The 16,721-nt window shown below is 35.4% G+C and overlaps 1 protein-coding gene across 1 annotated transcript in view; it reads right to left on the reverse strand.

Annotated features, from left to right (window-relative positions):
* fbln2 (fibulin 2) overlaps window positions 1–16,721 on the reverse strand; it is a 70,464-nt gene that overhangs the window by 6,109 nt on the left and 47,634 nt on the right. The window contains 7 exon segments of the mRNA XM_051123097.1: window positions 1,943–2,071; window positions 2,436–2,552; window positions 3,355–3,480; window positions 3,996–4,124; window positions 6,160–6,303; window positions 6,492–6,629; window positions 10,092–10,226. Of these exon segments, the coding sequence (XP_050979054.1) occupies window positions 1,943–2,071; window positions 2,436–2,552; window positions 3,355–3,480; window positions 3,996–4,124; window positions 6,160–6,303; window positions 6,492–6,629; window positions 10,092–10,226 (918 nt within the window).

Here is a 16,721-nt window from a genome sequence, read left to right on the forward strand (position 1 = left end):
AATGTCTAATCTGCTTTTTGTGAATGGAGACCAGGGACATAAACGGGAAAAAAATGTTATTATAATATATGACATTACATTACAATGTGGATGAGCTATTATTTTGTTCTATGAGGGCTTTTATAGTTTGTCTATTTAGAACTTTTTCGCAAGACGAGAAATTGGTAGCAAAGTAATTTTGTGACATATTCGATGTGAAATATCCACTAAGGGGCACTAAAAGAGTATTTGGTTTTTTTCCCTGGAACAGATGAACGTACATATGGTATGTTTTATGTGACGTTGGTTTTGTACATGTCACCTCAGTTCTGACTTGAAATGTCCATTGAGTGGCGTTATAACTCTAATGCTTTGTGACGTTTTAAAATAATGAACCATCTGCACTACACCTAAACCTACCCGATAGTATGAACAAAGGTGAATTTGATGTAAAAACATAATGCCGCAAACATGCAGTTTAGCTTGTTTTTCGATCTCTCATCTTTCAGCTCTTTCATCGTCAATTATGTTTTCACCGGCTTCGTACCCAAGGATTCCGCATCCAAATTCCAATTACACGCCGGCTGAGCTTCCGAGCAAGCTTGTTACGTCTGGAAAGTGAAACATATGGAGCTGTAATCACAACTGTGTATGATTACAAGTGCTCGCTGTTTTACCACCTCTAGTGTTCATTTCTGTTGGAAACTGCAGTGATATGTACTTATTGGTACGTATTTCACGTCTCGCGAAAAAGTTCCCACAGGTACGTTTTCGTCATGAGATCAGGTAGGTCTTTGATTAGTCACTGCTAAAAATATAAATTGACAGTATAGTGATAAATGCTATTTACACTAAGTGCAAATAGCGATAGATTCTAGAGGTCACGTTAACCGAAAATTGTCCGTCATTGACAAAATCTGAAGGTTGTCTGTCACTTTGACAGATTACACTGAGGGTGATCTATTGTAACTTCTAACTGTAATTCCCACCCCTGTCCAATTGGTGGTGAGTGCGCTCCAGTGTAGCAGAAAAGCACAGCATCCAGAACAAAAATGAAACTGTCATGAATGTTTTGCTATGCCAAAAACTGTATTTATTGCTGGAATTTCCTAATGAAATGGACAGAATTTGAAATCTGAGACTGTTTTATATCAAAAGTAACACAAAGCTTAGCATAATACGATTTATTGGATGGGAGGCGCATTATTTACTGTTCATTTATCAACTAAATAAACAAAAGATCGATTGGGATTTATGAATGAATATTGGTTCTTAAAAATGAGAATATATTAAAATTGATGTCAATGCGGGGTGTGGTGTTGAACATTAAAAGTTACGCAGAAAAAACAGCAATCAGGTTTGCAATGATGTGAGAGTGAGAATATGATACAATTTTCATTTTGGTGAGGACTATCCCTAAAAGTTATACATCCTAAACATTTAGGGCCAGATTTACTAAACAAGGCAAATTAGTATTAGAGCACAATTCCATACAAGCACAGATGGGAGGGGAAAATTCAGTGACAATGCGCACATTAAAGGACACAGACACAGCCAGATCATTTCCATAATGACCAGCGCAATCTACCAAGAGCAGCACAAAGTACCGCCTGCTTTTTTTTATTTAATCGCACAAATACTAGTAATGTGACGTGCACAAACGTTAGTAAATCACGTGCATGATTCATTGCCATTCAGCACCTGAAAGGGAAACTCCTACAAATGCATATTCAATATGGTCAGGCGCAAAAATAACTCTGCCCATGCCTTTTCAGCGCTAATTCTTTACTGCGCATTTTTAGTAAATCCTGACAGTAGTATTTTAATGCCATAAGACGGTTTGCACTGGCACAAGCTGTTAGTAAATCTGGCCCTTAGTCTTATGCTATGTGCTTTTATTTCTACAGAAGTTGTAGCAAAGACATATGTAATATGATAAAGTAATACATCACTTTAGTGTTACCTTGGCAGGTGCGTCCATTAGGTGACATAGAGTAGCCATGGGGAGGACAGGCACAGTTGTAACTACCTGGGACATTCACACACTGGAATGCACAGAGGTTACCAATGCTCTGTGAGCACTCGTCGATATCTAGAAAACAAATAAGAGCATATCATCTTTATCACTGAGAACATTAGCCATTTATAAAGAACAACACAACAAGCCACTGTGAGATGGATTTGTCAATTTACCAAAAAGACATACTGTATATGTCAGAAAATGTGCCAACAATACATTATTTGCTACAATGTGCTGAAAAAAAAAATCCATCATTAAAATATTCAAGACATTATCGATCTCATATCCCCATTAGAGGATCTCCATCATCTCTTTAATCAACATACAGTATAATGTGAACGTGTCCTTGTGTTTTAATCCTTAATGGGTATGAATAGAATGATGAAGACTAATTTTAAGCTTTTTTTTTATCTTAAGGACACTGAAAACACTTAACCTTCACACGTGTGTCCGTCCTCTTTCAGGTAGTAGCCTATTCGGCAATAACACTGGTAAGAGCCGTAAATGTTTGCACACTCCTGACTGCACGGATTGTTGTCACATTCATTAACATCTATGAGAGAACACAGAAAGCACCACATTTTTGGATTAAAAACCATTTGTTTGAACAAATTTGCAGAAATCATTATAGTGTTGGCCACAATGGGCGTGTGTCATATTAGTGCAAATATACAGTGGGGTCTAAAAGTCTGAGACCACACTGAAAATATGGGAGTCAAAATAAAATAAAAATAAAAATAAAATAAAATAAAAAAGTAAAATAAAATAACATAAATTTGTAACTTATTTTAACTTATATTTATTTAATAAAATTCAAAAAATAAAAACAAAAAAAGTGAATATTTCTATTGCACTGACACACTAAGCATGTTCTTCCTCAATTGAAGATGCTTTTTTTGGATTATTCTTAGACTATGCTGAATAACATGACCATCAAGTTTTCGTATTTAATTCAGTTTTCTGTTTTCACTTAAGCTGTCATGTTCATGAAAACTGTCATATTAAACTAGTAATTCTGCAAAATGACACATGGAGTGTATTTTTATTTCAACACTGTTGTCCCTCTGAAACCGAACTAAAAGTCACCTCATGGAAAGTTCCTCAGGCTATGTCACCCGCCAAGTCCTTGAAACAAACTCTGAATAAATAAATGAATCTGTCCGTGATGGAACTAGTAAAAAAGTGCACTTCAGTCCCCTAGAAAACTCTGACAGCTCACTCGTCTATTTTTGTTTTGCACTCTATTCATGTCTGGCTTTAATTGGAAAGAGAGAACATTCATACTGTCAGAGCACAACACATTCTTCACAGCCAGACTGATCCGTGTTCAATTCTGCTAGTGCAAATGGATGTACCTTCACAGTTCTTGCCATCAAAGGCCAGGGAGAAGCCAGCGGTACAGGAGCACTGGTAGGAGCCCGGCGTGTTATCACAGGTCTGGGCGCACAGGCGGCCCGGGTACCGCCAGCACTCATTTACATCTGCCAGTGGAAAAGATGTAGAGAACTGCATTAGTTTACAAACATACTTTAGTCTGGGGAGCATCTCTTTCTCCCTACCCTGCTGTCTTCTTTGAATGTGCTGTAGGAGCAGAAGAGATGAGAGATTAGGATAATCTGCATGCTCTGTGGAGCATGAGCTGCTGTCAGCTTCATCTATATGCACACTGTTAGTCTGGCTAACCACAGAGAAGACGACATCTTTTTGACAATTCAGTCACGGTATCCAAACTGTTTTTAAACCTTAAAGTGCTTTATTTTGCAACTGGGGCTTCAAAAAATGGGTAAAACTTGAATGTGATTAAGGTCAAAGGTCAGTTTTCCTGTCACAGATGCTAATGCTAATGTTGAAAAACTTGCATTGCATATTATTTCATAAGGTCGTTTTGAAGTGAAGTTTTGTTTACGAGGCCTACTGTGTGAACTTGCTATTCTGACTATAGATGCGTTTTGGCTATGTATTTGTTGTTTGTGTCATTGTGTGTGTTGATACGTACCCACACAGAGCTGGCGAATGGCGTCGTACTGGTAGCCGGTTTGGCAGTCACAGCGGTAGCTGCCGGGCAGGTTGTGACAGATTTGGCCCTCTCCACAGCGGTGGGTGCCCGCCTGACATTCATCTACATCTGTACATATTCAACAGTCTTACTAGTTCTTTTAGACTTTACAATTTCGGTTAGCTTATGCTAATAGAAACGGTAACGAAAAGTAGCATGCTACTAGAGTGGTTTTTAATAATTGTACTGTACCATGGTACAAACGGCATCATTTTTTTTTAGCTTAGTATTTTTTGAGGTTCTTTGGTACATTAATGAAGTTATCATTCAGTAACACAGTATTTCCTAGGTATGTTGTTTAAACAAGTGGAACTGCTTCGTTTTAAAGGGACAGTTCACCCTAAAATAAAATTATGTCATTAATTGCTCACCCTCATGTTGTTCCAAACTCGTAAGACCTTTGTTCATTTTCAGAATACAAATTAAGATATTTTTGATGAATTCCGAGTTGAATCTCCATAGACAGCAATGCTACGACCACATTCAAGGCCCATGTGACATCAGTGGTTCAACCTTAAATTTAAGAAGGTACGAGAATACTTTTTGTGTGCAAAGAAAACAAAAATAATGCCTTTACACAACATTGTGTACCCGCGCGTCAGAGACTGACACGGAACAGAAGAAATTGTTGAATGAAGTCGTTATTTTTGTTTTCCTTGTGCTTAAAAAGTATTCTTGTAGCTTCATAACATTACAGTTGAACCACTGATGTCACATGGACTATTTTAATGATGTCCTTACTACATTTCTGGGTCTTAACGTGGTAGGTGGCTATCGGATTTAATCAGAAATATCTTTATTTGTGTTCCGAAGATAAACAAAGGTCTTAGGGGTTTGGAACAACATGAAGGTGAGTAATTAATGACAGAATTTTCATTTTTGAGTGAACTGTCCCTTTAAAAAAGAAAAGGATAAATAAAATTAAATTAAATTAAGATAAAATAATAACAATGTAAGATCTTATATGTATAACAAACATATATCTATAAATAATATTTTATAAAATATTGTACACTACTATTTAAAAGTTTGGGGTTGGTAAGATGTTTTAAAATGTTTTTGCAAAAAGTCTTTCAAGTTCAGCATTTATTGAATAAAAAAATTCGATAAAAACTGTAATTTTGTGAAATATTATTACAATTTAAATTCCCTGTTTTCTCTTTAATATATTTTAAAATGTAATTTATTCCTAAGAGCGAAAAAGCATCATTTTCAGCATCATTACTCCTGTCTTCAGTGTCACATGATCCTTCAGAAATCATTCTAATTTGCTGATTTGGTCCTCAGTAAACATTTCTTATTATTACCAATGTTGAAAACACTTGTGTTGCTTATATTTTTGTGGAAAGCATGATACATGAATTCAGGTTTCTTTAATAAATATAACATTCAAAAAAACTGCATTTATTTAAAAATAAAAAATAAAAAACAACTTTTTTATGATTATAATGAATAAATAAAAGTATTAGTTTCTTAAAAATAAAAAAATAAAATAAATAAATAAATAAAATCAGACTAACCCCAAACTTTTGAACTTATTTATATATCTGTGACCCTGGACCACAAAACCAGTCATAAGTAGCATGGGTATATTTGTAACAATAGCCAACAAACATTGTATGGGTCAAAATTATTGATTTTTCTTTTATGCCAAACATCATTAGGACCTTAAGTATAAATAATGTTGCATGAAGATATTTTGTAAATTTCCTACTGTAAATATATCAAAACTTAATTTTTGATTAGTAATATGCATTGCTAAGAACTTCATTTTAGACAACTCTAAAGGCGATTTTTTTTTTCAATATTTAGTTTTTTTCGCATCCTCAGATTCCAAATATTCAAATAGTTGTATCTCGACCAAATATTGTCCTATTCTAACAAACCATACATCAATGGAAAGCTTATTCAGCTTTTATATGATATATGTATTTCAATTTAATAAAAAAACCCTTATGACTGGTTTTGTGGTCCATGGTCACATATAATAATGGTTAAAAAAAAAATATAAAGGTGTCTGAAAGGTTTAGGTGAAGGAAGTGGCAATGTATAGGGTATGGTAGCGTGTTAAGGTATAGGTGTGTATACTTATGTGCACTCTCACCAACACATCGTACTCCATCAGGGCTGGAATGGTAACCCCGACTGCACATGATAATCTTACGCTGACAGGTGTAAGAGCCCACGGTATTTATGCAGTTAAAGCCGGTTGTACATGGTTCTGTCACACTGCTGCATTCATCGACGTCTAAAATAAAGTGAAAAAGAGCATGAAAGTAATAAATGTAAAGGCAAATGAAACAATAAAGCAATTTTCATAATATGTGTCTTTGCTTAATGTGACTGTCATTTGCATTTTTCAGATTTTGGTATTCTTCATGCATCTGTCCACTAGGGGGCACTGAGTGACTCTAAAGCCAGCTCTTCCTGTCTTACCGATGCAGTTGCCGTGTGAGTCTTGTGTGAAGCCTGTGAGGCAGCGTTGCTTCTGGTTACACGTGAACGAGCCATCTGTATTCTGGCACTGGAAGCCCGTCCCACAGTTATGGGTTCGCAGAACACACTCATCGATGTCTAGAAGAGAAAGAGTGCACCAGATGTCAAAACAGGCCGGAGGATTGGACAGCAAGACGCCACCTAGTCAGGTTCCTGCTTTGATAGATCTGTTTAGCTTTTGAGACTGATGCTGTTAGAAGGTCCAAACAAATGAAGTTTCCTCTCTTAAAACCTTCAGGAAAATCTGTAAATCTCTCCAAATTTGGCAAGCATAGCAGCATAATGAATAGACAGAGCTCATCTGAGACATCTGATGGAGGAGATGGGTTTGGACAGAGATCACAACAGGACTCAATTACAAGTTAGAACTTCACAGTAGGTGGCACTGTGGCTCAATAACAGGCCGGGAAAGCATGCTCACACTTCAAGGCAGATGATCTCACAGGATCAAACCCTAGTTTCTCCACAGTCATCCACAACTGCATGCTATTAAAGTAAAAACAAAACGATTTTGAATTTCACAGCTTGTTACGACACTAACATAAAACATTCATCATCTATACAGACCTGAATAGAACCTGCAGTTCAGTAAATGAGTCAAATGTTCATTCAGTAACAGCTCTGATGGAATCAGTTCAGAGAAGGTTTCACACTGGTATCCTGTCTCTGAACTCACCTTTTTTAAAAATATAACAGCGATTCATTTGGGGGAGAGTGATTTATTTGGGAATCAGATTACAATGGTCTTCATTCACAAAAAGAATCAGATCATTATGATTTGTTCATGAATCACATTGCACTGGTCATGCTGTGTGTTTTTGATTCATTTAAAAGAACTGGCTTACAGTGAGTCATTTGTTTATGAATCAGAATGCACTGGTCACACTGATGTTTTCGGTTCACTAAAAAGAATCAGCTCTAAAGAGTGATTCATTTGGGAATCAGATTACTATAGTTTTGCAGATTTTTTGATTCACAAAAAGAATCAGCTCATAATAAGTAATTTTTGTCAAGAATCACATCGTGCTGGTTATGCTGTGTGTTAAAAAGAACTGTCTTATAGTGAGTCATTTGTTTATAAATTGGACTGCACTGGTCACAATGTATGTTTTTGGTTCATTAAAAAAAAAGCTCATAAGAGTGATTCGTTTGGGAATCAGATTACCATGGTCATGTAGATTTTTTTGATTCACAAAAAAAGAATCAGTTCATACTGAGTCTTTTGTTCATGAATCATACGGCACTGTTCATCCTGAATGTTTTTGATTCACTAAAAAGAACTGGCTTATAACGAATCATTTTCTTATGAATCAGATTGCACTGGTCTCACGGTATGTTTTTGGTTCAATAAAAAAAAAAAAACGGCTCATAAGAGTGATTCATTTGGGAATCAGATTACCATGGTCGTGCAATTGTTTTGATTCACAAAACCAAATCAGCTCACAATCAGTCATTTTTTCAAGAATCACATTGCACTGGCTATGCTGTGTGTTTCTGATTCACTTAAAAGAACTGGCTTATAATAAGTCATTTGTTTATAAATCAGACTGCACTGGTCTCACTGTATGTTTTCGGTTCACACACACAAAAAAAAAAACAGCTCATAAGAGTGATTCGTTTGGGAATCAGATTAGCATGGTCATGCAGTTTTTTTGATTCACAAAAAAGAATCAGCTCATAATGAGTCATTTCTTACTGAATCACATTGCACTGGTCATGCTATGTGTTTTTGATTCACTAAAAAGAACTGGCTTATAATGAGTAATTTGTTTAGGAATCAGATTTCACTGGTCTCACTGTATGTTTTTGGTTCATTAAAAAGAACCAGCTCATAAGAGTGATTTGTTTGGGAATCAGATTACCATGGTCATGCAGTTTTTTTGATTCACAAAAAAGAATCAGCTCATAATGAGTCATTCTTTCAAGAATCACATTGCACTGGTCATGATGTATGTTTTTGATTCACTAAAAAGAACTTGCTTATAATGAGTCATTTGTTTATGAATCAGATTGCACTGGTCTCACTGTATGTTTTTGGTTCATTAAAAAGAACCAGCTCATAAGAGTGATTTGTTTGGGAATCAGATTACCATGGTCATGCAGTTTTTTTGATTCACAAAAAGAATCAATCAGCTCATAATGAGTCATTCTTTCAAGAATCACATTGCACTGGTCATGATGTATGTTTTTGATTCACTAAAAAGAACTTGCTTATAATGAGTCATTTGCTTATGAATCAGATTGCACTGGTCACACTGTATGTTTTTGGTTCACTAAAAAAAAAAAAAAACAGCTCATAAGAGTGATTCTTTAAGAATCAGATTACCACGGTCATGCAATTTTTTTCATTAACAAAAAAGAATCAGCTCATAATCAGTCATTTTTCATGAATCACATTGCACTGATCATACTGTGTGTTTTTGATTCACTAAAAAGAACTGGCTTATAATGAGTCATCTGTTTATAAATCAGACTGCACTGGTCACATTGTATGTTTTTGATTCACTAAAAAGAGTCAACACATTAGAGTAATTCAATCAGGATCAAGAACATAGTTATGCTGATGTTTTGATTCACAAAACAGAATCAGCTCATAATGAGTCATTTGGTCATGAATCAAACTGCATTGAACTAGCTGTCAATTGGACTGCACTGCTGCATGTTATTTTAGCATGCAGTCCGAGGACAAATCAACAGAAAGATGTTTCTTGATATTGTCCAGTACACCATTTTTCAATGCATTATATTCAGTATTCAGAATTTAGGTAAAATATGAAATCTTAGCACCATTACATAAACATAAAACCTAAATATGAGTATTGGTGAGCCTTTAATTGTAGCTTAACAGTGCCCTTTCTAAATTCTGCATCTGCACTACAGCAACAGAGCATGAATTTTCAACATCCCAAAGCCTGCAATTAGTTAAAATCCACTATTCCCATTCTGTCAGTTATTATGATTATTACCCCTCCACACTTATTGCATGCACCAAGCCAAGCCCTGACAAGAATCAGAGACTCTTGCAAAGTTTTCTCTCTTCAAAGGAAATGGTTAGATGTGTCTAGGCATCTGCTTTGTGCAAAAACAGAGTGCGGGATGCTTTAGATGTTAGCAAGTGAGAGCCCGAGGCAATCAGCTGTGGCCTCTTTCGAACTGCGAAGGCCTGCAAATTTTGTATTTTACTGCACAGATTAATGCAGGGTTTTCTGGTTCTTTTCTGCAGTGGTGACGGTGCTGTGTTTAGATGATGAAGACACTGGTCCGAGATCTGCTCAGTAGTGTGAGCTAGAGGATTCTGACAAGGATGGAAGACCATTTGTTATTGATTTTGTCCATATGCACACCGGATAGCTCCTATAGCTGGGGGAGAGTTGGAACGCTGCCATTTTTCTGCTGATTTGATCTCATGTAAAAGCAAAGTTCATGTAGACATGACTCTTGGTCTATTTGAATTAATAAAACAATGCTCTCTGTGGACTCTTAGTGAAATTAAAGTTTTGTGTGTGTGTACATGTGAGCATTTGTTGATATTGTACCCACCTTCACATACTCCATTCCTCAGCTGGTAACCGCTCGAACATAAGATCTGCCTCTCGCAATCAAACCCTCCTACCGTGTTCACGCAGCGCTCGTCGGCCTGGCAGGTGTGCGTGTTCGTCACACACTCATTCACATCTGCAAAGCAAAAGCACAGCGTTATTTTTACTGCGCTGCAAACGGTAACATCTTCACACAGAGCCAGGAACACAAATGGTGAGTTACATCCATAAAAACCTGGAATGGAGAAGCTGAAGCTGATGAAGAAGCAAGCATGTGAGACAGCAGTGTGAAAAACGGAGACCAGCACAGCCCGTTAAGTATATTCCGTTAGACGTGGCACACATAAGGCATTTTGCTTCACGTTCTTTAGTTCTGGCACTGTGGTGAACTGTCAAGATCTTCTGTTGGCCAGATTTATTAAAGGCAATAAGTGTGGACTATGTTGAAAAAAAGTCTAAACAAGATTGGAAAGCCAGCGTGGCCCAGAGAGACGGGAAAATAATTACTTGAAACTTAGACAATGGCTGATTTGTGGGCCAAGAACGGGATTCAATCTGTCATGCTATTGCCAGAGTAAATAATTTTAGGGGACTGAGTGGAAATGTTTGTGCTTTCTCCTGGCCACATTAGGACGGAAGACAAAAAAAGAGCACATGGTACCTTATCTGTTCCACACAACAGCTGGTAACTCTGTAGAGAGAACAATGAATTTGAATGTTTTTTAGACAACTATTTTTGGACTTTCCAAAATGAAACAAAAACTTCTGGTATTTTAGGTACATCAGATCCACTCTGCTGTTGTCATGACAGGGACCACACATTGTGAACCTTGTTTTCAGCCAGCAGCACACAATAATAATCACTGTGTATTGTAGAGGCAGCTGTACATTTTTGAATATATTGAAGTAGACAAGGGTGATTTCAAAATACAAATGTTGTTAAAAAAACTCTAAAACAAAACATGGAATATGCTAAATATGTAAATATGTGAAAGTCTATTGAGCCGTGTTGAGTGAAACAGGGATAAGGTTGAAAAGGAGGAGACATGACTCACAAAAACAGCTGGACATCTCAAACAACTCAAAAACAAGCTCAATTTTCAAACAGGTTTCCAAAAAAAATCCCTCATTTTCCACTGTCCAGCCAAACCAAGTGTAACTTGAATTTATGATTTTGGTTGTTGCTGTGTCAGGCCAATTGGGAATAAAGAAAGTCCTCTGTTGTGTTTAGTTTTCTGTCATTCTGGGTATTTTTAACTGTAAAAATGTAATTTACAGTAAAAATGTGAATTGTGTTGCCAGAAAGTCACTAAAAAAATAGGCTTTTGATACAATATATTTAAATGATTTCTGGGAATAAAGTTACTGTTTTCACAGTAGATTACTGTGTGGAACATATTTTTAATTAAAAAACATTTAAAATAGCCAAAATACACATTTTTGGTGGGGTTCCCCTGTTAAAATTTGCATTCCATGGGCTAAATATCATTTTGTTGGGGTGACTTCAACCCATGGACATGAAAAACAACCCACGGCAACAGTGTTCAAGCAGCCCAATTCCTGGGAAAACCGAGGACCTGGCAACACTGGGAAGTCCCAAATATGCGGGAAAAACAAATGATGATGTGTCAAACCGGATGTGTCAATAAGCTCTTCGCTGACTGTCTTGCATTAAGTTGATCATAAATGAAAGTAAAGACATTTACATTGTCACAAAAGAATGTTTGTTCATCACAGAATAGTTAAAAAAAAACCCTTTAAATATATTGTTCAGAAATATTTTTTAGCACCAAATCAGCATATTAGAATGATTTCTGAAAGATCATTTTCTTAAATGGTGTGTGTACACCAAAAGAAAAGCAAAAGAAAAGCAAAAATCTAAATATTGAGAAAATCACCTTTAAAGTTGTCCATATGAAGCTCTTCCAGGGGCTAAAATTGCATTATCAACCTGCAGATTGAAAAACAACCCACGGCAACAACTAATCAAAAAAATTAGCCTCATACATCATCTGAATGCTGAATAAACAAGCTTTCAATTGACGTATGGTTTGTTAGGATAGGACAAAATATGGCCGAGATACGACTATTTGGATATATGGAATCTGAAGGTGCAAAAAAACTAAATATTGAGAAAATCACCTTTAAAGTTGTCCATATGAAGCTCTTACTAATGCATATTACTAATCAAAAATTAAGTTTTGCTATATTTACAGTAGGAAAACAAAATTTACAAAATATCTTCATGAAACATGATCTTAATTTCCTAATGATTTTTGGCATAAAAGAAAAATCAATAATTTTGACCCATACAATGTATTTTTGGCTATTGCTACAAATATACCCCAGCTTAAGGCTTATACTTAAGACTGGTTTTGTGGTCCAGGGTCACATATTGGTCAGAAAAAATATTTTTAAGCACCAAATCAGCATATTTGAATGATTTCTGAAGGATAATTTTCCTAAATGGTGTGTGAACACCAAAAGCGAAACGAATATTTGCATCGCCTTACTTGTTCTAGATTACGCGGAGGATGTTTTTTTGCATGGTGAGGAGTGTCTTCACGCACGTTAATAACACCAACATTTCTTTCTAACATTTTTTCCATCATGAGATAACTACTATTGCTGCTCTGTACCTGTTATGGAAGTCACAGGGTTGCCAGGTTTTCACAACAAAACCCACTCAATTGCTACTCAAAATTAGCCCAATCGCAATTCAGAGGGGTTCCACCGCTAAAATTTGCATTCCAGGGGCAAAATATCTTATTATTGGGGTCACTTCAATCCGCGAACATGAAAAACAACCCACAGCAACAATGTTCAAGTAGCCCAATTTTGCGGAAAAACCGAGGAACTGGCAACACTGGGAAGTCCCAAATATGTGGGAAAACCAAATGCTGATGTGTCAAACTGGATGTGTCAATACATATACGTTGATTAGCTTGCATTAAACTGATCATAAGTGAAAGTAAAGACTTATGTTGTTACAAAAGAATGTTTGTTCATCAAAGAAAACCTTCAACCATATAGAGTGTATTTTCACGGTACGTCATCAGTCCGGAAGTCGGCCATTACGGCGAGACTGAATGTAAACAATGCCATCGAACCAAATGGAACCTGTGCATGGGCTTGGCAAAAAAACGAAGAAACGAAAGTAATTCACTATGTCGGCATAAGAAATAGAAGCAGATCGTATGGGTATTTACCACCTATTACAGGACTCAACGATATGGACTGCCCTATGCGTTCATGTTCCAAAATGCCATTTGTGTGGAAATATTACATTATTATTATATTTAGTCTGTAAAATGCTGTTAACAGAGGCCAGAAATGCTGAAGATGGAAATAAAGAGGAGAAAATACTGTAGCAGGCAGATCAATCTCACTGTTCACCATGCACGAAATACTGGAAGAAACTCCTAAATAATGAATTGGAGGTAGGAGTTTATACGAATGTATCTCTGAGGGGACCTGTCTGTTTTCAGAAAAACATGGCTTTTTTTTTTTCCTCTAGCATCTGTCTAATGCATTATAAAGCAGTGTTAATAAGCGTAGCGCAGCTTTGTGTACAGCAGTAACCAAGGAAACACTATCGCTGCTTAGCACTAAGCCCTGTATTAACTTTAGTTTGTTTAAATATATGCCCTTTCTTGTTTACTAAGTTGTTCTCATAACTACTACTGCTGCTCTGTACCTGTTGTGTCCCAGGGTTGCCAGGTTTTCACAACAAAACCTGCCCAATTGTTACTCAAGACCAGCCATGTCGGAGGGGTTCCAACAGTAAAAACCGCATTCTGGGGGGTAAAATAGACATTTTTTGGTGGGCTACCCCAGGTAAAATTCACATTCCAGGGACTAAATTTTAATAATCTAAATTTTCAAATGCGAACAAAAGCGAATATGAATGCAATCGCAAGCATGCCGTTTTAGCTTGTTTTTCAGTCTTTCACCTTTTAGCTCTTTCATCGTGAATCATGTTTTTCACAGGATTCATACCCAAGAATTTTGCATCCTAAATTCAGCTCTGTGCCGGCTGAGCTACCAGGCAAGCTTGTTACGTACAGTGTTCTGACAATTTGTGCTACCCTGTCATGTACACGTACCCCAACCCTAAACCTGCCCTTACAGTATTAAAAATACAGTGTTGGTAGCATAATCTGAAAGGTAGCATTATTTGTCAGAACACCGGAAAGTGAAACATAGAGCTGTAATCATAACTGTGTATGAAAACGATTACAAGTGCTCGTGGTTTTACCACCTCTAGTGTTCATTTCTGTTGGAAACTGCAGTGATATGTACTTATTGGTACGTATTTCATGTCAAAAAAGTTTCCACAGGTATGTTTTCGTCATGAGATCAGTTTTTTTACAGCACTCTAACACCACATACAGTGCACTGTTAAACCATTTATAATTTTTCATCATATATTATGTTTTGACAGTTTTTTTTACTGTAGCATTTTTTTCATTAAAATTACAATTATTTTTTACAGTTTACATAACAAGAGGACATATGTCAAACATTCAGCTGTTAAAGAGTTAGTTCAACCTAAATTATAATTTTCTCATCATTAACTTATCCCCCATGTCATTCCATTCAAACCTGTATGATTTTAAGAATTGTCTTCTTTTTTCTCTCCATACAATGAAAGTCTGTGTTTACAAAAACTGTTTGCTTATGACCATTCTTGAAAATATCTTCTTCTAAGTTTGGAAGTGACATGAATGTAAGAAAATGATGATAGAATTCTCATTTTTGAGTGGACGGTCCCTTTAAAGGTCCATACTTCAGTTGCAAGTGAGATCACTGTGAGCTCTGTCTTTTTTAAAGGTTCCTGCATTCATGTGCGTGATATTAAGCCCCAAAAGCCACACAAAAAGCAGCTGTGGCAACCTCTTGCACTCTGTTGTAGATCCAGCACAGAGGTGTCAACAAGCTGCCTCATCAACATACACGAGCAGTGGCACTTATTCAAAAAATTTGCTTTATCATAACAATATGGTGAATTGCCTTCAAAATGTGGTGCTCTGAAATGCATTAGACGATATGCATGGGATGAATAATGCATTTATGTAGACTGGAGGCAAAGGGTTAGTGCTATTGCAAAGGGATGTGACTGCAGTGCAAGCTATCAGGATTATGGTCTGTCAACATTATTTCTACATCAGTGGTGCTGCCATGATCGATACTGGTTAAGATGAGAGGGTGATGATGACCACCTAAGATGGTTGCAAGCTTGGGTTCTGCTTTTTCAAAATTCCTACCCTTATGAATCAGTGTTGTTATTTTAATTAAAACTAAAACTATTACAAATGTTTTTGCTAATTGAAATAAAACTGAAATATTTTCAGTATTAAGTAGCACGGGTATATTTGTAGCAATAGCCAACAATACATTGTGTGGGTCAAAATTATAGATTTTTCTTTTATGCCCAAAATCATTAGGATATTAAGTAAAGATTATGTGCCATTAAGATATTTTGTAAATTTTCTATCGTAAATATATCAAAACTTAATTTTTGATTAGTAATGTACATTGCTAAGAACTTCATTTGGACAACTTTAAAGGCGATTTTCTGAATATTTAAATTTTTTTGCACCCTCAGATTTCACATTTTTAAATAGTTGTATCTCGGCCAAATATTGTTCTATCAGTGGAAATCTTATTTATTCAGCTTTCAGATTATGTATAATTCTTAATTTCAAAAAATTGACCCTTACGACTGGTTTTGTTGTCCAGGGTCACATATAATGTATAATAAACATATTGTCTCTTTGATTAATTGCTTTTGTTTCTTTTTTCACTTTGTCGCTTCAGATAAAAGCAGGTAACTGTAAATATTAGGGCTGTCAAATGATTAATCGCGATTAATCGCATACAAAATAAAAGTTTGCCTTTACATAAAATATGTGTGTGTACTGTGTATATTTATTATGTATATATAAATACACACAGATGCATGTATATATTTAAGAAAAATATGTTATATTTATATCGAAAATACTTATATGAACATATAATATAAATTATATGTAAATATAAATATATGTACATATATGAATATTTTTAAATTACATACATGTATGTGTGTGTGTATTTATATATACAAAATTAATATACACAGTTCACACACATATTTTATGTAAACACTTTTATTTCGCATGCGATTAATCACAATTAAGCGTTTGACAGCCATAGTAAAAATATAAATGTTAGACGAAAAACTAAAAATAACAAAACAAATATAAAACTTTAGCGAAAATTAGAAATGTTGCCTTGGTAATTAACTGAAATTAGTAAGATTGAGTCTAAAAACTAAAATTGAAATAAAAATTAAAGCTAAATAGAAGCATTAAAAAACTAAAAACATGTAAAATTGCTAAAAGTGAAAATTAAAAAAGAGCCAATTTTAATAAATATTAATGTAGCTAATAAAGCTCATGTTAATAAATAACATGCTAGTATATAAGTAACATTAAAATAACATTATGAACTTAATTTTGTAGAATTATGGGAATTCTAAGAAGTCATATATAAATCAATTAATTAATAATAATATATAAATAAATAATACCAATATGAGGATGGCAAGATCTGTCAAACAATGACTAGTAAATAGTAACAGAAC

The sequence above is a fragment of the Labeo rohita genome, chromosome 11, assembly GCF_022985175.1.
Source record: "Labeo rohita strain BAU-BD-2019 chromosome 11, IGBB_LRoh.1.0, whole genome shotgun sequence".
NCBI classification, from domain to species: Eukaryota; Metazoa; Chordata; class Actinopteri; order Cypriniformes; family Cyprinidae; genus Labeo; species Labeo rohita.